Source organism: Syngnathoides biaculeatus, chromosome 7 (assembly GCF_019802595.1).
Source record: "Syngnathoides biaculeatus isolate LvHL_M chromosome 7, ASM1980259v1, whole genome shotgun sequence".
Lineage (NCBI taxonomy): Eukaryota > Metazoa > Chordata > Actinopteri > Syngnathiformes > Syngnathidae > Syngnathoides > Syngnathoides biaculeatus.
In genome coordinates, this window is record NC_084646.1 from 31,331,242 (window position 1) to 31,357,491 (window position 26,250).

The following is a 26,250-nucleotide window of genomic DNA, read 5'->3' on the forward strand; positions in this document are numbered from 1 at the left end:
CAGGCAGACAGTCCAAACAATCCGAAGTACTAGTACGGATGGGCTTACGAGGGTGGTCAGTGGACAGGCGTGGGTCGGTGCACGGATATCAGAAGTCAGGAAAACAGGAGTGCGGGAACGAGGCATAAAGAACAACGATCTAGCAGAGTATTTGTCGTCCCCCGGGTCCTATATGTACTGGGTCTAATCAGTGGTCATGAGGCGCAGGTGTGCGCCTTCTGATTAGCTGGCCACGCCCAGCCCGGGCTGGAATCCAGGAGCATGACACAAACTAATGTTGTCACACGCTGTCACAAGCTATTGGACAGACCAAATGCCAGATAGAGTGGTTGGATTAATCCCTGGAATCAGCCCTTTGTTGCTCATTCCTCCCCTCAATTGAGTCAGATGGATCCTGTCTTGCCCACACCTATCTAGAGTCTTTGCTGTTGAAATAGTCCTCAATTTTCTTTTATACAGCTGTTGCCTCTTTGAGCACCCTCCTCTTTTTGGCTCAAGCAGCCTATATAACGCAGCTAAAATTTCAGTATCTTGCTCAAGGGTACATCATTGATGTTACTGAGGATGAAACTGAGTGAAAACCTTCAGGGCAAAAAAAAAAAACCCTATGCACTTAGATGCACAGTTTATTGTATGAAAGAGACTCAAATAACCAAACATACAAGCTTTTGGACTGGTGAAAGGAGTCTTCATGAGTACCTGGAAAGTACCCACAGAAGTTAAAAGTGATGACACTGTAGAAACCCAGAACCGTCTTTTTCGGACATGAGTCACACGTTTCTCAACTACCGTGGTGTCCTTTTGAGGGATTATAAAAATGTACAAAAGCATGAATTATTTTTATGTTGAAACCAAAGCCAAATATACCTTAATGTTAGTTCTTTTTCTAGAGAAAATTATTGATGCATGTTGTTAAAGACTAAACAATGCAAATATTATTTGATTGAAAAAATTTCTGAGGTGCATAGTCAGACATGTTTGCACCACATTGGTGTTGGTGTTTTCTCTACAGCCTGGAAGCTGTTGTTTGTTCCTGTGGATCAATGCTACTGCAGAGGTAATACACCTTACAATGGAGCCAGAGGAAATGTCTTTACAATTAAACATCTGATTTTTAATGGAATGAATTATCATCAAATCAATATCTAATACCGCCAGTACAAACACCAACACATACCCACAAACCTGGGTTTCTAATTACTCTTGCAGGGAGCAATATATGATCTGTAAACATTATTCTATTTTTACACCAAATGCTGTTTTCTTTTAAAGGACAATATGCAGATTGTTGAGGCAGGTGGACTATTTTTTTTACTTTAATAAATAAAACAATTATACTATTACAATTATAAAGATACGGTATTGCAAATCAACGACAAACAACGAGTCTCTGTTCTTGAAGTGTAAAGTGTTATTTGACTATGGTATCATGCTACATTCATACTCACTGCACTAATAAAAACAAAAATATAAATACATGAATTAGAGGACAAGGTATTTAGCCCATGTTAAAACTATTCAAAATTACAAGGCCTAAGAAGATTGCATGTATCTGACAGACAAATATTATTAATCAGCAAGGTGTTTGTTGGGGTTTTGTGGTATGGCTCCTTGGTAACTGCTCACAATCAGAGCTATTTTTGCAGGTAAAGGCCTCAGGTAATGTATTCCGCCTCTCAATCAAAGACAAGAGAGAAGCAGTTAAGGTTCAGACAGAGCAAAAATAGCACAAGGGAGCCCCGCAGTAGGTTGAGAAGGAAAGCAAAGCATCTCGTGCAAACCACGATGCGTGAGTAGAGTGTTTGGATCCTATTTCAAGTTTAGACAAAAACAGGCTGAATGGCTGCCAGCTAAACAGTGCAGCACTGATTTCGTCCTGCATTTACTGTATGCCTATACAAAAACACCTTCCAGCCCTGCTGAATGGACATAGCTCCTATCAGCTGCGACGATAAAGAGAGGTGGTGGTGGCTCCTTTTTTTTGTTCATCCCCTCCATTCTGCCCAAACATCATCCACACCTTGCAGCTTGGCACGCAAGGGAAGCCTCGCGTGTGAAGAGATGAAATGTATGATAGTGTCAGATGAATCCTGTGTTGCCCACATGGATGAGGTTCAATGAAAGGCATGCCAAACAGCAACATTTTGCACATTGCTTTGACACACCTCAAGTTGAATATTTTTGAAACTGGTGAGAGGATTAGTGGAAATGAGGACCTCATCTGGTAAAGTGATTAAAACATCATTTTCCCCGATGTCAACAGGTCTGAGGCCTTAGGATACCAACTGCAGTAGTACTGTAACCATTGTAAAAACCAATACACAAATTTGTCAACTGAGAACTCTTGTACAACCTGGGGAATCCACCCTGAAGAACACAAAGCATGTATTTCCACAAACAATGTCTGTCCTCTTCTCGTAAATAAACATACCAACAGCACAAAATGCTGGATGCGATCTGATTGGCATTCTTATTATTTAAGGGCCCATCTCTCTGAGAGAGACTAATGAATTGGGGGGACTTGGCAATTTAGGAAAACAAAATTTTGCTTGCGCTCTCACCAAGATGGCAATTTGTCCCCAATATCCATGACAGTGTAGTGCCATCTCAATGAAAGTGTCTTGATTATATAGGCTAGATCAGGCATGTGGTCTCTATCATTTGGGCTCTCACTCACATGTTCTACTGCAGTGAATCTCAAGTAGTGGGTCAAGTCAGGACCCAAAAGTGAAGAGATTAGATGTATTCTTCGTTTGAGTTTTGTGCAATAGTACAAAGGCTTACCAAGTCCTCACAGGGAACATATTAGTTAGATGAGATGTAACTGCCCATGTTTTCGCTATCACGTCGAGACGTCACCAACATGGTGCCCGTATGCGCTTAGTTGCCCATGAGGACCACTTAAGGCACCCACAAAGCATGTTCTAAAAATAGCACAGGTCACAAATAATTATTATTATTATTTGTGCTTGAAATGTTGAATCTTACTTGCTTACATGAATGGAATTTTTAAAATAATGTTGTATAATACAAAAAATTACAATGCAAAATGAAATCTGACTCTGAAGTTGGCCCCAAACGGAACATGTACACTCACAAAGTAGACCTCAGCTTCAAAAAGGTTGGCGAACCCTGGTTGAGAAGTTGGGGAAAGTTTAAAAATAGCTCCTGACAATTCATGTATACAATATAATTTCAATGTTTTTTTTTTAATTAGTTTTATAGAGCCTACTAACCAGTGGGTGACAAAAAAAAAAAAAAGTCGAATGTCATCTGGAAGACATAGCCATGAATTTGTGGATGTATTTCGGAGATGGCTCATTAGTCTTCTTGGTCTACAACAGGTCTGGAAGATGTCCCGAACACCTTGTGGAGACATCCACACTGTCGCAGACAGTTTTTCATCAATCAAACATTCGATTTCAGCACAATGCCTTGGCGACGCAGCTAATCTCCAGGAGACGTCACAGAGATTTCGCCACAACCTGTGGAGACTTAAGTGAGACAGCTTTATGTTAGCACATTGTTAATCTTTGTTTAGAGAACTAGAACTGGTAATGATGTTGAGCTATTTACGCAAAACCAAGCTATCCTGTAGACACACCCTTAAGTGGAATTGTCACCCACATAGTTTACTAACTGCACAATGGCAAACATGTCATGGCCATGGCCTGGCCACTGCTGTGGGCGGGGCTTCCTGTGACTGGCATGACCAGGCCACTGCCCTGGGCAGTGCCACAACTGACAGCTGTCACAGCTGTGCTGCATTTTGGACACAAATCCACCAGGTAAGTGGGAAATGTGTCATTGACATTTGCCAGTTCATTGCGTATGTTTCACTGCATTCTGGGATACGACGCTACTGTGCGTAAGTTAGTGAAGAGCAATTCTTTGTCACAGTGAGTCTGTGCCCTTTTAGTTTGACCAGGTCTTGTCATGTTTCTTGGTCTGCTGGATAGTCATCTGAACTTGTTTCACGGTTTTTGGATCGTGCCTTGCCTAGCGTTTTTGTGCCTCTCCCTTCTTGGATTGTTTAAACTGTGTATGACCTTAGTTGGGAATAAAACCCATCTGAACATTATGCCCCTGCATTGGAGTCCTGCATTTGGATCCACCCCTGTGCAGCTGGTTCATAACAGAACGAACTGGCCAGAACAGGACCCAGCAGAGAAGGCACGGCATCGCCGGCCACGCCGTCGGGCTCGACGCTTGTCTGCCTCCCAGCGCTCCCAGCCTGAGGACCAAGCCTCTCCTATCTAGGTTGGTTCCATCTCGTTGTCCTCGATTACCACGCCATCTGCACTACCTGGTGTCTTGATTATTTTCCGACGACGACCCACTCACCACCACATATTTTGATGGACAAAGATTTTTCCGATTACAAGGAAGACGTGAATTTATACGGCTGACTGCCCGATTCTGACTCGGAGACTGACTTTGTTTTTTCTCTCACGGTGATAAGTCCCAATCAGTTTATTTTGCTGCCCCATGCTTCCAGCCCCTGGGTGCCTTCGCCCTGTGCGTCCAAGTCCTCTTCTTCCAATACTTTCTGGAGGACCTATTTGGCCATCTATCCAGGCCCTCCACGTGGCAGCCAGAGGAGACGCCCAAGTAGAGTGTCTCCTTGTATCTCCCATTGCTCTCCGACCAAGCCACAGCGGACTTTCGCTTCCGCCCCAGCGATGACCACGCCACCACCAACATCCGTCCACGCCTCGCCGGTGACCGAACCACAGCTGATTTCCATCCACGCCTCGCCGGCGACCAAGGCACAGTGAACTGTCACCTTCCCTCCAGCGGCGACCAAGCCACAGCCGATGTCCATACAAACCTTGTCGGCGACCGAGCCTGCGCAGACTGTCACTCGTACTGCGCTGACCGCCAAGCTACAGTGCTCCACTCCAGCAACGGCAGGGCCGCGACCGGCGTCCATCCACGTCTTGCCGGCGACTGATTTGCAGCCGACCCACCCCCACTCTTGGTGGTGACCGAGCCACTGCCGAGCCAGCCCACGCGTCGACAGCGACAACGTCCGCCTCATGTTCCTGACCCATCCACTGCTGCCTGATGACCATGCCTCAATGGCAACCGATCCTCAGTTGCCTTCAGCTCCTGTCTCGGTGGCGACCGTTTCCCAGCCGCTTGATGACCAAGTCTCCATGGGGACCGATCCTCGGTTGCCTTCCATTCCTGTTTTGGCGGTGACTGATTCACAACCGCCTCATGACCACATCTCGGAAGTGACCGCTTCCCATCCACCTGATGACCACACCCTGGTGGTGACTGATCCTCGGCCACCTGATGACCACGTCTCGATGGCGACCGATCCTCGGCCGGGTTTTGCTCCTGTTTCAACAGTGACAGATCCACAGCCACCTCATGACCATGCCTCGAAAGTGACTGTTTCGCGGTCGCCTGATGACCAAGTCTCCATGAAGACCCATCCTCGCCCACCTTCCGCACCTGTTTCGGTGGCGACTGAGTCCCGACCGTCTGATGGCCACGCCTTGATGGTGACCGATCTTCGGCCGCCTGATGACCACGTCTCGATGGGGACCAACCCTCAGCCGTCTTACCCTCCTGTTTCAATGGTAAATCCTGATCTACGGCTGTCTCACGAACACGCCTCCGCGGCGACCGAATCCCGACCGCTTGATGACGACACCTCGATGGTGAACGATCCTCGGCCACAAGATGACCACGCCTGAGCGGGGACCTATCCACGGTCGCTTCACGTCCACTTTTCAGCATCAGCCAACCCGCAGCATTCTCTGGGTCGCAACCACATCCTGGGACGTCTTCGGGACCCTCGTGCTTGGCGTCCTGGCCGACCTCCTGATCTTCTCGGCATTGCTTTGAGTGGCTTGGACAGTCACTAGACAGACTGGGGTGGGGGGTCCCTTCCATCAACACCCCTATCATTTTTTTTGTGTTTTTTTGTTCTGTTGTGTCTGGGATCCTGTGTCTAAAGAGATTTGGGAAGAACATGTCAGCTTTGTTACTGACATTAGGTGATTAGATTTGTTTATTTTATTTTTATACTGTACTTTATTTATTAGTAAGTCAGAAAAACAGTGCCATGCGGAACTGCCAATTCTCTTAGAGCGGAATTTCACTGATCCATTCATTTTCCAACCCTCTTAGCCTCACTTGGGTCACAGGTAAATTGGAGTCTATCCCAGGCAACTGCGGGCAGGAGTCAGGATACACCCTGAAATGGTTCCTAGCCAATCGCAGGGCACATAAACAAACAAACATTAAAACTCACATTCACACCTACAGTCAGTTTAGAATTTTTAATGAACTTACAATACGTTTTTGAAATGTGGTAGGAAACTGGAGTACTCAGAGGGAACTTAAAGGAACACTCTCCCCAAAATTCATATGTACAATAAATTCTCCATTGTGAAGTAATATTATTATTACATATATTTTGGACATGAATTGGAAATACAAATTTTAAATAAAGAACATATTTGATATCCAAGCAAAATCTGGATATGTGCCAGCTTTCAGAGCCAAACGCAGAAGAAACATCCTTGATTCCGCCCCTGATGTCGCCGGTGCTTACCATTACAGAGCGTTCGTTCTACCTAAGCCAAGATGCTGACTTGTTCTGCACCAAAACTGAGAAAACGCACCCAAATTTGTCCTTCATTAACTTCCCGTGGGGTCAACCTGACAGGATAAAGCTGTGGCTGTCACAGTTGAGGCTCAATCATCAGCGTGGAAATTTGCACGCATTTAATCATTACTGGTTATTAGCCGCTAAGGCATAGCCTCTTGTGCTGGTACGGTAAAGCAACGACATACGGCTGTTCAATCCCGGACTTCGTTGTGTGGAGTTTGCATGTTCTCCTAGTATCTGCGTGCGTGTAAACTTGCCTCCTGCCCATTGACAGCTGGGATAGGCTCCAGCACACCTTCGACCATCGTGCGGCGAAGAAAATGGATGGATGAGTATGTACGTGAAACACTTGTGTGTGTACTGGCTCAAACATTGTACATTTTTATTTTTTATTTGTTTGCTCAATGGTCGGTATAGTAAAACGACTCCCGACGGCCCAGGAACGTCTGGATGGGCCGCGTAGAAATCCTCGATGAGGGAGGGGTCCTGTTTTGGCCAGATCGTTCTGTCACGACAGGGGCTCGAGGGCGGACCCAAATGCACGACTCCAGAGGCAAGCAAGTAGAGTACAGAAAGCCTTTATTCGGTCCGTGGTTAATGATCAGCGAGTCAGTCGGGAAATGCAGCAGTATCAGAAGTGGCAGGCTTACTAGAATGGTCAGGGAACAGGTGAAGGTCGGTACACACAGGTTGACGATCAGGGATAAAAGAGTGCTGGAACGGGACGTGAACCTCAACGATCTGGCGGAGCACCAGTCGTCATTGGGGTCCTATATATACATGGGATGAGGCCCAGGTGTGTGCCTCCCAATTAGGGCGCGCGTGCTGGCACCCGCACAGCCCGGACTGGAGCGGCAGGATCATGACCGTGATGCTTACTAACTGACATAATTGAAGTTCCGACTGATCTAATTTTAACAAATAACTCGTACTCAAATGTAAGGCAATGAGTTACATTAATTGTGGTCTCATCCATCCCTTTGACCAGTGCTCGTCAAGCAGCTGTGCTCCCTGGGCAAATTTGCCCCAAACCAGCTCTTAACTGCGAGCCACAAACACCAGCAACCGATGACTCATGAGGATAGCTGTTGCGAGGTTTTTAACATTGAGGGTTTAATGTACAGTGAAGAAAATAAGTATTTGAACACCCTGCTGTATTGCAAATTCTCCCACTTAGAAATCTTGGATGGGTCTGAAATATTCATCGTAGGTGCATTTCCACTGTGAGAGATAATCTAAAAAGAAAAATCCAATGTATGACTTTTTGAAAATTTATTTGTGTGATACAGCTGCAAATAAGTATTTGAACACCTGTCTATCAGCTAGAATTCTAACCCTCAAAGACCTGTTAGTCTGCCATTAAAAGTCCACCTCCACTCCATGTACTATCCTGAATCAGATGCACCTATATGAGGTCGTTAGCTGTATAAGGACACCTGTCCACCCCATACAATCAGTAACACTCAAACTTGTAACATGGCCAAGACCAAAGAGCTGTCCAAAGACACCAGAGACAAACTTGTACAACTCCATACTACTGGAAAGGACTATGGAGAAATTGCCAAGCAGCTTGGTGTAAAAAGGTCCACTGTTGGAGCAATCATTAGAAAATGGAAGAAGCAAAACATGACGCTCAATCTCAATTGGAGTGGAGCCTCATGCAAGATATCGCCTCGCGGGGTCTCAATGATCCTTAGAAAAGTGAAGAATCAGCCAAGGACTACACAACAGGACTTGGTCAATAACCTGAAAAGAGCTGGGACCACCGTTTCCAAGTTGACTGCTGGTAATATACTAAGACGTCACGGTTTGAAATCATGCATGGCATGGAAGGTTCCCCCGCTTAAATCTGCACATGTCAAGGCCCTTCTTAAGTTTGCCAATGACCATTTGGATGATGCAGAGGAGTCATGAGAGAAGGTTTTGTGGTCAGATGAGACCAAAATTTAACTTTTTGGTCATAATTCCACTCACCGTGTTTAGAGGAAAACGAATGATGAGTTCCATCCCAAGAACACCATGCCTACTGTGAAGCATGGGGGTGGTAGCATCATGCTTTGGGGGTGTTTTTCTGCACATGGGACAGGACGATTGTACTGTATTAAGGAGAGGATGACCACGGCCATGTATTGTGAGATTTGGGGGTACAACCTCTTTCCCTCGGTCAGAGCATTGAAGATGGGTCGTGGCTGGGTCTTTCAACATGACAATGACGAAGCACACAGCCAGGAAAACCAAGTCAGAAGCATATCAATGTTCTGGCATGGCCAAGCCAGTCTCCAGACTTAAACCCAAAAGAAAATCTTTGGAGGGAGCTGAAACTCCATGTTTCTCAATGACAGCCCAGAAACCTGTCTGATCTAGAGAAGATCTGTGTGGAGGAGTGGGCCGAAATTCCTCCTGGAGTGTGTGTAAACCTGGTGAACAACTACAGGAAACGTTTGACCTCTGTAATTGCAAACAAAGGCTACTGTACCAAATATTAACATTGGTTTTCTCAGGTGTTCAGATACTTATTTTCAGCTGTATCACACAAATAAAATATTAAAAAAAACATATATTGTGATATCTGGATTTTTATTTTTAGATTATTTCTCTCACAGTGCACATGCACCTACGATGAAAATTCCAGACCCCTTCATGATTTCTAATGGAGAGAACTTGCAATATAGCAGGATGTTCAAATACGTATTTTTTCCACTGTACCTGGACAGATATCTCATGATGCTGAATAATCATCATAAAGCAAATCAAGAGAGTTTGTAGCTTAACCCCAGGGTGACTTCTATTTGTATTACCAGAAGGTCAGTTTAGGTTAAAAGGGGACGAATAATGAATAAGTAATATCACTGATACTTTTTCATGAAATTTGAAATTGAGGGTACAGAGTACCAAGAGAGGAAATGTGGTATTGCATGCGCAAGTCTGGTGTGGCGGAGAAATATGTTAGAATAGTACAGGACATGAGTGAACAGGTTGGATAGGATTAGAAATGAGCTCATTAGAGTGACAGCCAAAGTTGGATGTTTTGGAGACAAAGTTAGAGAGTGGAGACTTATATGGTCTGGACATGTTCATAGGTGAGAGAATAAGTGTATTGGTAGAAAGGTGCTGAGGATGGAGCTGCCAGGCAAAAGAGCAAGAGGAAGACCAAAGAAAAGTTTGATGGATGTTGTGAGGGAGGACATAAGGACATTGGGTGTTAGAGAAGATGTACGAGATAGGCTTAGATGGAAAAAGATGACACACTGTGGCGACTTCTAACGGGACAAGCAGAAAGGAAAAGAAGAAAAGAAGAAGAGGTACAGGACATGTATCAGGGCACCAGAACAGTGGTGAGATGTGCTGTAGCTATGTCAGAAGAAATACGGTGAAGGTGGGACTGCATCAGGGATCACCTCTGAGCCCCTTCCTGTTTGCGGTATTAATGGATAGGCTGACAGACGAGGTTAGACTGGAATCCCCTTGGACCATAATGTTCGCAGATGATATTGTGAGCAGGCAGCGGAACAATTAGAAAGATGGAGGTACGCACTGGAAAGGAGAGGAATGAAGATTAGCCGAAGTAAAACAGAATATTTGTGCGTGAATGAGGAGGGTGTAGGAGGAAGAGTGACGCTTAAGTGAGAAGAGATAGCGAGGGTGGATGACTTCAAATATTTAGGGTCAACAATACAGAGCAATGGTGAGTGTGGTCAGGAAGTGAAGTAACGGGTACAAGCGGGATGGAACAGTTGGGGGAAGGTGTCTTGTATTCTATGTGACAGAAGTGTCTCCGCTCGGATGAAAGGCAAAGTTTATAAAACAGTGGTGACGCCGGCCATGACGTACGGATTAGAGACGGTGGCACTGAAGAAACAACAGGAAGTAGAACTGGAGGTAGCAGAAATGAAGATGTTGAGGTTCTCGCTCAGCGTGAGCAGGTTGGATAGGATTAGAAATGAGCTCATTAGAGGGACAGAAAAAGTTGGATGTTTTGGAGATCAGGTTCCAGAGAGCAGACTCAAATTGTTTGGACATGTTCAGAGGCGAGAGAGTGCGTATATTGGTAGAAGGGTGCTCAGGATGGAGCTGCCAGGCAAAGGAGCGAGAGGAAGACGAAAGAAAAGGCTGATGGATGTTGTGAGAGAGTACATGTGGACAGTGGGTATTAGAGAAGAAGATGCAGGAGATAGGCTTTGATGGAAAAAGATGACACGCTGTGGCGAGCCCTAATGGGACAAGCCGAGAGAAAAAGAAGACTGATACTTTTATGTCCAAACATTGCAAAAATATCATAAAATTGTGGTTCTACTGCACATCACCTCTTATGTTCATGTCTTTAATAAAAGTCCTCTTGGGTTTTCATATTCACTGTATGTGTATCTGTCAATGCTCCCTACATTTTTTGTTCGGTTCAGAGAAAGCCACGCTCCAAATGATGCTTTATTTGTTATTTATTGTCACAGCAATCAGCAAATCTTATATCACTGGACATGACCAACAAGTCACCATAAAAAACTCAAGAAAAGACAAATATACTCTTAAATTCTTGCAAGAAAAAAATCTGAAACCAAAACATACAATAATATTTACCATGTGTGCATTCTGACCAAATATTCAGGAGCGGTTAATCCGATCTTAAATTTGACGTTTTTCTTCATATTCACACTAGCCCCTATTCCGCTTCCACTCACTCCATCCAAATGCAATTCCTTACTCTCCGCCCACAAGCAACCCGTAAGCGGAACACAGATTGAAGGCTTTGGACTTCCACAACTTTAATACCAATAATATTTAGAATGAACATTTGAGAGTGTTACCAAATGATATATTTAAATAAAACATTTAACAACAACAGTTACAGTATCTATTTTTTTTTATTATTTTGTTGGTATTGCAGGGTGTGTACAGCTCAGGTAAGAATGAAAAGAGAACTTAAATAGTAACATGTAGTTGCCAAGTGACCACAAGAGGGTCTGTTCCTTTTTTCATGATCAGATTTCAGTTATTAAAACACAAATAAATTATCACAGACATACATTCATTTGACTGCAATGAAAAAATACAACATCCACCCATCATTATCATGTTACGGTTTTCTTTTGCAACAGTTGCCCTTGGGTCAGTCCCGTATCGTCTTACACAACAAGGAAAGCATGGTGAGAACGTTTTTTTACTGTTAAGATAACCATTTGATTGTCGGAAGAGCCCTGCCCTCACTTTTCTTCACCCACACTAAGGTAAGATTCCCTGCAAGCAAAACAAAGCCATCACCTCCTATTTAAAGGATTTTGTTCCCTTGCAATAATAGAAATCAATTTTTTTCAAGGAATAAACAAGATGTTATACAAAATATGCATCTTCCATTTTAGCCAAAGCACCTTCGCAATTGTCTACTTTCACAGTCATAGTACTAGCATAGATACCACGTGCCAAACAGACAAACATACATGTATATTTGTCAAAAAAAAAAGAAAACAAAGTAATTCATGCGGTTGCTGAGGTGAACTGTGGAATACACACTTAGATGTACCTCCCTATGATTCTCAGTGAGACATGTCTACCTGCCATCAGACTATTTGTTGGATAAATATGGAGAAGGGAATCTTGGGAATCTCAGCTACGCAGGACTTCTTGTTGCCTGCCATGCTCACATATAGTTTGTACTTTGTTTATACAACGACATGGGGTTGGACACTCTTCAGTCAAAGAAAGAAAATGAATCTAAAATACAGGTAAGAAGTCATCCAGAAACATCCAGACAAGAGGTAGCGTGTGAGCACAAATCGCGACAAAGGTGTGGTTATTTTTGGAGCATTGAAGGATTTACCCAATGAATCCATTACTGCAATTCCACTCATGTCAACACTTTGACAAGTTGTCTTCTCCTGTTCGTAATGTCAATAGACAGATTAAAACAACAATGTGCCAAATGTAACAGATACTTGTTTACAAGTTACTGTATACAGGGAGTCCTCAGGTTAAGACGGTCTCGACCTAAGACGTTTCGACATTACAACGCCCGTCCCCCGTCCTGTCACGTCCCATCGGATCGGGGGTAGGACCCAAATGCAGGACTCGGAAGATGCAAGGTAGTTCAAGGAGACACGTTTATTATATGCAGAGGTAGGGGATCGAGCAGGCAGGAGTCTGTACACAGGAGAACAATCAAAGCAGGCAGAAGTAACGAAGGAGTCAGGCTTACAAGGTTGGTCGGAGAACGGACGAAGGTCGGTACACACAGGTTCAATCAGGGATACTGGAGCACACGAACGGGACATGAAGATCAAATGAACTGGCCCCGGCCAGTTGGGGGTCATATAAATCCACAGCATAATCAGGCTGCAGAGGCGCAGGTGTGCACCTTCCAATCAGCACACCTGCGCGGACACCCGCACAGCTCGTGCTGGAGCGGCAGGATCATGACACGTCCGACATTTTGTCTGGCTAAATCTTGTCTGTGTTTGTGCGCCAGGAGTATCTTTGCATTTTTCGCCCTCCTTTTTAGACATTATCACTCCAAAGAAGAAAGCTGTCTTTTAGCAATGCTTCTGCAGCATAAAGAAAATCCATTACCATGGAGATCATAAAAAGATTGGAGAAAGGAGAGACACCAACACCACCAAGGCTTCAGTCGGTCGACTGTGGTGACAGTTATTAAAGACAAAGCCTGTAATTTTGCGCATGTGATGAAGGGTTCCATTCTTCTGTCTGATACAATGACCACAAAACAAGGTTCTTTGATACTTGACGAGATGGAGATGATTGAGGACCAGGTTCCTTCACAATAGCTAAGCACAGCCTCCCCTTCTTCTTTTCCATCCACCTCTCATCAGTAATGCTTAGCACATCATCTTTTTTATTTCAATGTATTTGTTTTTATACAAAATATTTTGATGTAAATTCTGACTTTAATGGTGGAATCTGACCTCAGCCAAAATTCGAATTAAGTCACTACTCTAGGAACGGATCTCAGTCGTAGACCGAGGACTCCCTACAGAAGCATGGTGTGCCCGTATGAGAGAGCTGAGCAGACTTCTTCAGTCCTGGATGACTATTTGCAATTACACCAAATTTTATAATGTCGTTGTGTAGTGTTTTGCTTTGATATTTCTGTTTCGGTGTTGGAAATCAAAAATAGAAAGCAACAGGTGTGTTACTATTCGTTTCATTCACTTCAACACAGGTTTCTGGAGTTGCCTTGGCAGAGCACCCAAAATAAATTACAGCCTCTTCAAACCAAATACACATGAACACTTCTACCACCCACTTAATGGTGCACAAATCTTGCCTGTCTTGTGTGATACCGTCCTAATTAAAGCACATAATAGTTGCCTTGATTCTGAGAAGCAGCGATATTAGGCACCTGAACACATACCTGCGTTTTGCCCTGGATGAGAAAAGTAACTCTTGTCTGCAGCTACTGTCTGTCATCATTTCCCCTGAATGGGATATCAGAGAAGAGTCATTGATGATGTAGTGGTACACACACCTGCCTTTGGTGTGGGCAGCGTGGGATCGATTCCCACTCAATGATGGTGTTGATATCTGCCCTGCAACTAACTGGCGACCAGTTCAGGTTGTAGTCTGCCTGCCCTGAAGCTAGCTGGCATAGGCTCCAGCTTTCCCGTGACCCTTACGAAGATAAGCATCTTGGATAATTGATAGATGGATGGATGGATGGATGGATGGATGGATGGATGGATGGATGGATGGATGGATGGATGGATGGATGGATGGATGGATGATGGATGGATGGATGGATGGATGGATGGATGGATGGATGGATGGATGGATGGATGGATGGATGGATGGATGGATGGATGGATGGATGGATGGATCAGTATTTATTAGAGATTTTCTGAGAGTCTTGCCCTCACTGATCTGCAATACCACCATTATTTAAACATGGGTGTGTAGACTTTGTATATGCATTGTAGCTTTCTGTCACCTCCTTCGTGAATAAGGTCATTAGCTCTGTTCAATGTGTAAAAAGAGATAATACCCAAGTTAAGTACATCAACTCTCGAGCTACTCTTATTGTAACAGTAGGTGCTATTAATGAGCACATGCCATCATAAATACCAACGTGTGTGCCTGAACAGTTTTGCATTGTTCAGTCACAAACGTTTTTTCTGATAACGTAAGAATGCCATTAGAGCAATAGACTGTTTTCCTGACTGTCTGCCTTAAACTCTTGTAATGTTCTTTTAACCACCATCAAACAAGAGAGTCCATTTTCCTGAACTTGAAGAAATTACAGGTTATATTTTGCGAATAAAATTAAATTGAACAAAGTTCAAAGGAAAGGTGCTGTAGTATTCCACCCAACATTATCCCCACTCATGGTCACCCACATCTATAAACCACAAATGCCAAGGGAATAATTATATGATTCAGTTTAATCATAGACAAACTTTGGATGCTCAATGTTTTCGATTCATATCAAATGCTGTCAGTAAGAGACAAACTGTTTTGTTTAACTATGCCATTATTTTTGGGGATGTTTCACTATGTAATTTGTCCAAAAGCCTACTTCTTTTCTATCTCAGAAGGACCGTGTGAGCGCCTATGAAATGAATGTGATAGTGTTGATTTGGGTGGAATTGATGAGAAAGAAGGTCATTTTTTTTTCAGAAATATTGCTGAATGAAGAAAAAAGACAGCAAAAAGGCCCCTTTTTATTAAGTGCCAAAGAGCAGGTGCTTTAACACCACTTATTGGGGTCTGCCTGTGCACGTGCCTCCTTTATTGTATTACCTCTGCTGAGTGCCTTTCAGTTGGGTGCGCATAAATTATACATCAATTAATTAAATTTGAAAATTAGATTTTTTGTTCACTCCTCAGTGAACACAATTTTCAGACTTGTGATGATGGTTAAAGTCTTTCAATTAGATTTTTTTTTTTACGTCTCCTTGCAATGAATTGACAGATATAATTTGCACCCAAAGCACTATGTCTATGCAAAAAAATTATAGTGTAGTTTAATTTTCTGTGAAGAAAAATGTTTGAAGTGGATAGACTTGGGGCAAACAGACGGATATCACCCTGTGTTTTTCGTCCGTGGCGTGACACGGTGGCGTCCAATTGTAAACAAAGCGTATCACTCAATCGTTCCGTGCGCTCAGATGGAAGCCCCGCCCGTGGGCCGCCCCTTGGCAGGCGATTATATTCCAAGTAACACGGCGGGTCTGGGGAGACAAGACGTGTTTCGTGCTCAGCAGACAGAGGCGTTCCAGGCAAGCCTTGACTCAGACAGTCATTTGCTCATCCACCTGCTAGAGAGGCTGCAGAAGCGCAACATGAAAGTTGAAGTTGTCTCTGCGCTCTGCTTGGCTCAGAAGCCACATGAGGCGTGCGTGGACGCAGACGCTGGGATATCCTCTCCTCTGTCAGGGGACGAGCTGGGCTCGGACGGGGACTGCGTAGCCAACAGTCCGCCACCCGTGTCTTCGGGTGTCGAGCTAAGTAAGGGAAAGCCTTACACCCGGAGACCCAAGCCTCCGTACTCCTACATCGCCCTCATCGCCATGGCTATCCGCGAGTCCGGCAGCGGGCGCCTGACCCTGGCGGAGATCAACGACTTCCTGATGAAGAAGTTCCCCTTCTTCCGGGGCTCGTACACCGGCTGGAGGAACTCGGTGCGCCACAACCTGTCACTCAACGACTGCTTCCTCAAAGTGCTGCGGGACCCGTCCAGACCTTGGGGCAAGGACAACTACTGGATGCTCAACCCCCACAGCGAGTACACTTTCGCTGATGGGGTTTTCCGCCGCAGGAGGAAGCGCATCACCAAGAGGTCCTCAAAAGACCAGGAGGCCCCGGACGTCACAGGTGATGAGAGGGTTGGGGCCAAGTTCTCCAGCTCCTTCGCCATCGACAGTATCCTCGGCAAACCCTTCAGTCGCAGGAAGGACGAAGCATGCGCGCTCTTCTGGTCCCACATGCAGGTGCCCTTCGCGATGAGCTATCCGCTCCATCACAACGACCTGTCCATGGAGGGCAGAGGGCAAAACCAAACCCTGGCCCCTCCCCACCCTCTAAAGACCCCCGCAAAGGCGGGCAGCTTTCACATAGACTCGCTGCTCTCATGAAGACCCTCAGACTTGTTCAGTCAAAATGTGCATTTTTGCATGCAATAAAAAACCGGGTGTTGCCATTGTAGACTAGGTTATCCCAGAACATTTCACGGACTTGTTTGCGTGCGCTTTGTGTGTGTGTGTGTTTGTGTGTGTGTGTGTGTGTGTGTGTGTGTGTGTGTGTGTGTGTGGTGTGTGTGTGTGTGTGTGTGTGTGTGTGTGTGTGTGTGTGTGTGTGTGTGTGTGTGTGTGCGTGAATGTGTGCGCGCGCGCGTGTGTGTTACCGGGAGAAGTGTTTGTTTTCACGGTTCATTTGTTGTTTCTTCTACACGTGTGACGGTGACCGGGAGCCATGCTGAAGCATAAATCAAGTCATGTATTTATGTTCATAGCGTGTATGAACTGCTGTATGGGATGTTGTAAAATAATGTTGTAAACATCCATCAAATAAATGACTGAGCTGCAAAAAAAAAAAAAAAAAAAAATCATGTAGCTGCACTACAGACACATGGAAGCCCAGATGTTTTCCTGTGGCGGTGTCTTATGCATTCCGGGTCCTTTCGTGAATAAAATAAATTGCAACGTGAGTGTATGTGGTCTTCAAAGCCGTTTTCTTATAGGTGTAATCACTAGATTAGGTTAAAGAAAACGTTTGGCCTACCCCAGACAATTTCGTTTTTGTCCAGGATACACTTCACTCCAACGTTTTTAGGTGTTATCAGAAAAAAAAACACAGTTTTAAATTTTTGAAAAATACAGTGTTTTTATGGTGCAAAAAAACGTGCTTCATAAATTGGTGCCAAAAAGCTGGGTATAAATGTGAACAGTCAAATCATTCAATTAATCAATCAATCAGTCAGTCTATGGAAATGAGGAAGGAACAACAAGAACAAACAATAATAATTATTATTATTATTATTTTCCAGAAATGGTCACTGCTGATACTTTATATTGCATCATCTGATCATCATTATTTATAATCATTGTTTATATTTTTGAACAAATACGTTTGTATTGCTTGATACAAAGAGTTTGAGAATCACTGAAGTGCATTGATGGGAAGATATTTTGAACTAAGAAAATTCAGTGCGCTATAATTTCGACGTGTTAAATAAAAAGGCAGATCTCAAGACGTGTACATTGTGATCAGTTTAAATTTATTAGTAAAATAAACAAAGCTGGTGTTCGGACAGCAGACCAGTTGCTTTCCGCGGTCCTGAAATCCCTGAAAAGTCCCTGCATCCCAAACTAAGGATGGGACGTCCCCTCACCCGAAACATCCACTTTCCGCATCTCTATTTGTTTAAATACCAATTTCGTTTATCTTTGTTCAATAATTGCAAGAGCCTATTGCAAACTGCATTTGAATAAATAAAGAAGAATTTGTGTTTTAAACATATTATATGATTGCAATGTCTACTGTGACTATAATGACTGGAATGTTTTAATCTACACAGTCTCGAGGTTCAGGTGTCTGAATCGCTAGAATTCAAACACAGTTCTGGAAACACTGGGTTAAATTACAATGGATTCAAAACACAAGTGAAATACAAATCAATCCAAATGTATGGTAGACAAAACAAATGTATTTTCCGAATTTTATTACTTGAGGATATATTTTATCTTTTTATTATAAAAGCACAACGTACAGGCATGTCGCAGTTATCCGTGGCATTTGTCAAACTAACAAACACAAAGTAGTAGTTGTACTAATTTTGCAGGACTCGGTTTTAGCAATCACTCACATTTTCTTCCGAACCCTACAGATGACAGGTGAGACCTGTTCCAGGGGCAATGCTGCAACCTGCAGGTGAAACGAAAGAACAACATACCTTAATCACGTGGCTATGCTTTTTGTCATAACGTGTAATTTTTCACATTTGTACAACTCTTTTAAAGGCCGACGAGGTCACCGAGACTCCCAAAAGCAAACATTTAAAGCAGGCACAATATTGGAAAGTCCAGTCCAAACAAAGTGTCACTCCGGCAGCCCAAGCCTCGTCCTCCTCCCACATGCTCCCGCCAGAACTCACATAAGGAGGAAAACAAAATAAAAGTTTCCATACATTTATTACAAATTTTAATAATGAATTTAAATGGATGTGTACTATTGATTGAACTTTCAAAATTGATGTTTGTATTTTTGAGAACGTTTGCCCGAGGTCAATTTGATCTATAAATACATGCACATCTTATACAGCATTTACATGTAAACAATGGGAATGGGGACGTGTGGCTCTCCATTCTTGATAGAATTCTGAAGCTAAACGTGAGGGGGGCATTCACTCTTCCACTTGCTGTTTTCACCATGCAGCATCACAAACTCCTCCTTTCCAGGCCCATGTAAAAGCGCGGGGGGGGGGGGGGGGCAGTTCCCTGCACAACAAAGATTCTCTGTACGGGGCGAAGCATCCTGATCTCCACGGGAGTCGGCAAGTTCTGATGTCGCAGGAAATTTCTGGGGCCACTCAGCTCCGCGGAGCTGCGCTGTATGTCGCGCTGGAAAATCATTTTATCCGCACATCCTTTGTTTATGCAAAGTGCAAAGGTTATTGTTTGCAAAGTCCTACGGGCCTTATTAAATATTTTTGGCAGTCTTGGAGCCATGACTATGATAAATATATATTTATGTATAGTTTTTGTTTGTTTGTTTCCTCATGTCCCATGTATATACACGCCATATGTAGGCATTATTTTCTCGGCCATAACCTACAAGCGCACTATATTTTGCAATTGTCTTCAGGGAGGGAGCTGTCGCAGCCCGCTCGCCTCATTTGGCTTTGGTGTCTCTAATGAACGCAAGGCCCATGGGACCTTGCGTGGCCGGGGGAGGTAACCTGATACTGGCGCGCTGTGTGTGTTATGCAGGGCCGCCGCGCTTGATGGAAAAAAATCTGCTTCCACTCACGTCAAAGTCACTTATTGAGAGCAACACGCACAGCGAATTCTCGCTCCCACCCCGGCTGCCGCTCCATCTCCCCCTACATGATCAGCCCGGCCGGTACTGCTACTAGCGTTTGTTTTTATTATCCCCCAGACCATTTTAGGAGGAAATTAGGAGAAAAATACAGCCACGATAAGATGGCTGTCGTGACGCGTCTTACTGAAATAGGACAGCGCGTGGTTGTGCTGGCAATCATGTGCACGGCTTGATCAAAAAAGGTAAAAGACTCTTGTAAAAAAAAAAAAATGAAAAAAAAAATCACATTCAGCGTTCTTTAATGCACCTTAGTTTCATATGAGTAAACGTTTCCCATTTTTGAAACAGCAACGCTTTAAGTCCCATTTTCATTCAGGTATTGATCATTCCAATTTTGTAAGGCAATCCTGATTGACAGCAAATGGTGGTGACCCATTCAAATAAACTTCTTGGATCACGATTAGGATAAAAAACTGTTTCATAAAAATTACAGAATTTGAGTGCATAAATTATCTATACTTATTATTCTCATCATACAATCGTAAAAAACTGTAAAGGTCTGAAACTTTCACAAAATCATTATATTTCATATTTTTGTATGCAAAATGGCTGCCTCATACTGGCTCTTGTGCTCAGATGCCACTGGTGTATTGCAACAACCTAATAAGACCTTTAGGGAAAAGACAACTGGAGTGACGATGAAGAATGGTTTGAAAAAACAAAGATTCATTGGTGTTAGTTTTCATAGTAAAGGCATGATAAACAAGAGGGTGGGGGAATACCATATATAAAAATGGAATTACCATCTTCAGCAAACATTGGAAATTATGAAACATCTTTTCTGACACCTAAGCAGAAAGACAGTTGGCCATTAAAAAAGGAAAAATATGACTTGAGATTTTTCTTCTTTTTTTCAATTGTGACCTTATATGGAAAACAGATGACAATTATTTACAAAACTTTAATTTTGACTATTATAGCTTTGCAGAAGGTTGCCACAGTGGATCAGCTGGTAAAGTGTTGGCCTCACAGTTCTGAGCTCTCGGGTTCATTCCCAGATCCGCCTGTATGGAGTTTGAACGTTCTCCCCATGCCTGCGTGGGTTTCCTCCGGGCACTCCAGTTTCCTCCCACATTCCAAAAATATGCAACATTAATTGTACACTCTAAATTGCCCCTGGGTGTGATTGTGAGTGCCTGTTTGTCTCGATGTGCCCTGCGATTGACTGATATTCAGGGTGTACCCCACCTCCTGCCAGTTGACAGCTGGGATAGGCTCCAGCACTGCCTGCGTCCCTCCTGAGGATAAGCGGTGAAGAAAATGGATGGATGGGTAGCTTTTCAGATGACAAAGTTATATTTAGCAGTGTCTCCAGATGACTGTAGTTCAATTGAAGTGTTGTGTCACTGTCTAAAGGAGATAAATCACCAGATCAGGCAAAATTTGCTTCAACTAAACCACAACAAAACTGAGACAATTGTTTTTGACCGAAAGAAAAAAAAAATCTGTTAGTAAATACCTGATCTCACTATCTTTAGAACCCAAAGACCAAGTCTGAGACCTTGGTGTTCTGCTAGATTCCAACCTGACCTTCAACAGTCATATCAAATCAATTCATAAAACTGCCTTTTACCAGCTGAAGAACATACCTAGAGTGAAGGCTTGTATGTGTCAAGCAGACCAGGAAAACTATGCTTTTATCTCAAGTAGACTTGACTATTGTACTGGTCTTCTGACTGGACTCCACAAAGAAGCATGAAACAGCTGCAGCTCATTCTGTCATGATCCTGCCGCTCCAGCACGAGCTGTGCGGGTGTCCGCGCAGGTGCGCTGATTGGAAGGTGCACACCTGCGCCTCATGCAGCCTGATTATGCTGTGGATTTATATGACCGCGATGACAACTGGCCGGCGCCAGTTCGTATGATCTTCATGTCCCGTTCGTGTGCTACGGTATCCCTGATTGAACCTGTGTGTACCGACCTTCACATGTTCTCCGACCACCCTTGTAAGCCTGACTCCTTTGATACTTCTGCCTGCGTTGATTGTTCCCCTGTGTACCGACTCCTGCCTGTCCGCTCATCTGCTCTCTTCGCCCGACGTCCCAACTACCGCTGCTGCACCGGACTGCCTGCTCGATCCCCTACCTCTGCATATAATAAACGTGTCTCTTCTTGAACTACCTTGCGTCTTCCGAGTTCCGCCATTTGGGTCCTACTCTCGTTTCCGATGGGACGTGACACATTCAGAATGCTGCAGCTCGGGATCTGACCAGAATAAAGAGGTCAGAGCATATAACTCCAATTCTTAAGTCCTTACACTGGCTTCCAGTCATATTTAGAATAGATTTTAAAGTTCTGCTCCTGGTTTATGAATCACTAAATGGTTTAAGTCCTGAACACATGAAATAAATGCTTACAGAATACAAACCCAGTAGAGCTCTGAGATCGACAGACTCAAGTCAAATGGTGTAACGCAGAGTCCAAGGCAAACATGTTGAAGCTACATTGAGCTGTTATTCTGCACACAAATTAAATCAGTTGCCAACAGAGGTGAGGTCAGCCTAAAGTGGAAATGTTTTTAAATCCAGGTTGAAAACTCTTCTTTTTTCTCATGCTTTTTGGAATATTTCCACTTGAATTATATTTCTTGCACTGTAAGCTGTTTTAAAATGTACTTTTATTTTTTCATTTATATATATATTTTATTGTCAGTTTTATTATTTTTTGCCTGGTTTCAATGTTTAATTTCTTTATCATGTAAAGCACATAGAGTTACTTTGTGAAATGCGCTATATAAATAAAATTGCATTGCTTGGCTTTGCTTTACTCATATCAGTAAAATGTATTGATTTTAAAAGGGGCTTCATATTTTTCACGATATCGATCAAATGACATAAAAATGACCAATTTACACGTCTGGTAGTTGCCAGGGGATGGAAGCGGGGGATCGCGTCCGTATCCGGTGATAGATTGCTTTGTTGCGTGAAGTTTAAGATGATGGGAAATTGAAGGGACATGCGTGGGTCAAGTAGATATGAGTGAAGGCCGTTGTTTTTACTTATTTCAGGGAGATTTCAATGAGGGAGGGTTGGGGGCGGGGGTGGTGCTCTCCGTTGAAGGGAGAAAGATTTATGAAATGATATGTGGCCGCGTCTTGTTTGGCTGTCGTGCGCGCACATAGTCAAAGAGCTTTTCGTGTTTCCTCCATTTGAGCGATTGTCGAGGTGCTTGATGGCCGCCCGGCGCGCCACGCTGTCGCACTTAGCTCCATTGAGACACCCAGTTTGCACTTGAAAGTCGTGTGACAATAAGTCTCCGGTGGGTAATCAGCTCCCCCCGCCTCTCTGCCTTCCTCTTCCTCCCCACTGGCCGTGCGTCCCGGCCCCAGTGCGCAACGAGAGAGTCGCGCGAAAGGAGACATGAAAGAAATTTGTCTCCGCTTTTATTTGACTTGGAGTTCTAGCTGTACTTGATTTATAATAACATTACGAGGCTTGTCCCTCCCTGCGTCAGCGCTGACATGGCCAGCGAGACCCGTCAGCAGCAGCTGGATCCTCCGCCTCCATTCCGATATAGTCCGGTGTCCTGCGTCTTGCATCCCGCCATGCTGAGCTCACAATCCGCTTCGGAAAGCTCGTCCACGGTGGCTAAAGGAAAGAAAAGCAGCTCGAGTTTGAGGCGGCCGGAAAAACCTCCGTATTCCTACATCGCCCTCATCGTCATGGCAATCCAAAGCTCCCCGAGCAAACGACTGACACTCAGCCAAATCTATCAGTTCCTGCAGGCCCGTTTCCCCTTCTTCAGGGGCTCTTATCAGGGATGGAAAAATTCAGTCCGTCACAATCTTTCTCTGAATGAATGCTTCATAAAGTTGCCCAAGGGACTCGGCAGACCGGGAAAAGGCCACTATTGGACCATCGATCCTGGCAGTGAGTTTATGTTCGAGGAGGGCTCTTTTCGTCGTCGGCCCAGAGGCTTCAGAAGAAAGTGTCAAGCCCTTAAACCCATGTACAGGATGATGAACGGCAGAGGATTCGGCACGTCCATTATGCCGGAGAATTTTGACTTCCAGCCCCCCCCTGCAACGCTCTCCTGTCACGGCAACAGGTACAATTTAGATCTGATGAGCCGAGGCTACGAAGGACTGGGCGGCGGCCATCACGTACCCCACATGTCTCCGAGTCCGGGATCCGCGTACATGGCGAATTGTCCGGTTCCATCCAACGGAGAATACGGCCCGGACAGCAGCAGCAGTCCAGTACCGTCCTCTCCGGTTACTGGAACTGCCTTGGACAGCCACTCCCCGTACGCCAGTGCGTCCGCACAGTGGACCACCTCGGGCGGGTCTCCCTACATCAAACAGCAGCCTTTAACCTCAGGCAGCCCCGGGTCATCTTCACTGCACACCAGCATGTCACCTTACTCACTGGAGCAGACCTACATCCACCAAAACAGCAGGGAGAGCCACCACAGCGACATTTCAGGTATAGTGCACTCGGCCACGGTCGAGCATTACCATCAATAAGACAGTCGTAGAATGAGGACGTTTCTATATAAAACAAAGCAAAAAATGATAAGCCCGTTTGGTCCCCGTCACTAATAATTTGACGGGATTCCCTCAATGCTTGAAATTATAACAATCATTTCCTCTTCCCCCTAGTCAAATAAAAATACGACAGAATGTTAAGGTGCGTCTCATGAATTTACCATGTGTGAATGCGTTGTTTCTTTACAAATCACGCAATGTCTTCAAGGGGTCATTATTAAAGTCATTTAAAAAATCCCCAATTGCCCCGAGTCAGGCTCGTTGACTTCGGTATAACACGTCCGCGGGGGCTTTATTCAGGCCTTGAGGATTTCTGCAAGACGAGGAGCCCACGCTCCAGCCTGAAACGGTCTCAAAGGTTAACCAAACAAAGACTGTGCACTTCGGACCACACCGGCGAGGACATAAACCTCCATATATCCACAAGTGACGGGAGGCCTTTCTCGACTTAAGGCAACATATTTCGTGAGGCCCGGGGGTATGCTTACATGTGTTTGTGTCAATATGGAGTAAACTGGCCTGTATAATGGCTGCCAGTCACAAATGCGTCATGATCCTGCGATTTGTGCGCCGCTTGTGCATCCATCCCGTTGGAAAACAAAGTCACATCTGGAGGCCTTATGGTCTTGACCAATATACGGCCACCTCATTTCTCAAATAAAATGGAAGCTCTCTAGTTGGCATGAATGACCGCCAGTTTACTCGATTCATTTTTTCTAAATCATTTGGTTATAGACTACTGCCATGGGGCAAAGAAGACCAATTGAAATCATCTTGACATTTTAATAAACACACAAATATAAAACGTGATCAAAAGGGCAGCACAACATTAAATCATTCTCAAAACGTACTCAGAAGCAAGAAGCAAAATGTGTTTGCGTCATAGAAAATGTTGTTTTAAATAGCAAAATATGGATGGAATTTCGTTTGAGTCTCCAATGATTTTTTTCAACACTGAAAGGAAAAGTACATTTTCGGTGGCAAATGTTTACAATTTATTAAAGTAAGTCTCCTCCCCCCACCTCCCACACACACTTTTTACTCGATAACATCCAGATAATGTTAAAAATATTTTAATGATGTTCAAGCGAAAATATACTTTTCCCTTCAGTATTGAAACAATCATTGAAGACTGAAATACGTTTTCATCAAAATTTAATGCAGTCTAAGTAATGAGATCTCTCTCCAAGACAATCAAATAAGCTCTGAAACACATTTTAATCGTGTGTATGTGATGTACATTTAAATGACTTTTTTCCGAGTACAAATAAAAAGACTCTTAATAATTATCAAAAATTTGGGGAAGAATACAGCAAAACATGATGTGCTGCCAATAAAATTGAATTTTGTAAACGAACAGACTGGAAAATATGACGTTGAATATTTCCTCTCTTCCACAGTTGGGTTTCCACTTTATCAGAGCCACTGCGATCGGAAAGATTTTGTGTTCAACCTCAACGGCATCTCGTCCTTCCACCCGACGCCCGGCGGGTCCTACTATCACCATCTTCATCATCACCACCATCATCATCCTCAGAGCATGAGTCAGGACATTAAGCCGTGTGTCATGTGAGCGCTTCTGTCATCCTGGACCAGTAAAACTGCACGTCCGCCATGTAACATGACTATTTTGGGGGATCTGTTGGAGAACTATTACTGATTTTTCACATGATGGCTATATTCACATGTTACCTTTGATCTATGGAAGGAAAATAAATGAAGAAACCTTCTTGGCCACGAGGGGGTGGGGGGCAAATACATTAAACAAAACGCTTCGTCAAAATGAAAAACGGCAAGTGCTCCCTTGTGAACAAGATATGTATTATGTAACTATGTTTTATCCTTCTCACGATGCTGTATTATAAACTGCAAAAAATATTGCACTGTATTACCATTAACCAAAATTTTCTCTTGTAAGAAGTTTCAATAAAGCTGTTGCATTGTAGGTCGCAGATTTTAGCATTATATTATATTATATTATATTATATTATATTATATTATATTATATTCTTAATTATTAATTATATGATATATTAATATTATAATCGTAAGCTATTTTAGCTCTCCTCTATACATGTTGGAACAGCACAATAAA

General features: G+C 43.8%; 2 protein-coding genes across 2 annotated transcripts; both read left to right on the top strand.

The window, feature by feature from the left end:
* Positions 1-15,779: 15,779 nt before the first annotated feature.
* Positions 15,780-17,602, top strand: foxq1b (forkhead box Q1b). The gene has a single exon (XM_061825288.1). The coding sequence runs from the start codon at positions 15,913-15,915 to the stop codon at positions 16,702-16,704; it is 792 nt and encodes a 263-aa protein (XP_061681272.1). The 5' UTR covers positions 15,780-15,912; the 3' UTR covers positions 16,705-17,602.
* A 5,169-nt stretch (positions 17,603-22,771) lies between these two features.
* Positions 22,772-26,041, top strand: foxf2b (forkhead box F2b). The gene is made up of 2 exons (XM_061825263.1): positions 22,772-24,093; positions 25,556-26,041. The coding sequence occupies exons 1-2, from the start codon at positions 23,130-23,132 to the stop codon at positions 25,726-25,728; spliced, it is 1,137 nt and encodes a 378-aa protein (XP_061681247.1). The 5' UTR covers positions 22,772-23,129; the 3' UTR covers positions 25,729-26,041.
* The last annotated feature ends 209 nt before the right edge of the window (positions 26,042-26,250 follow it).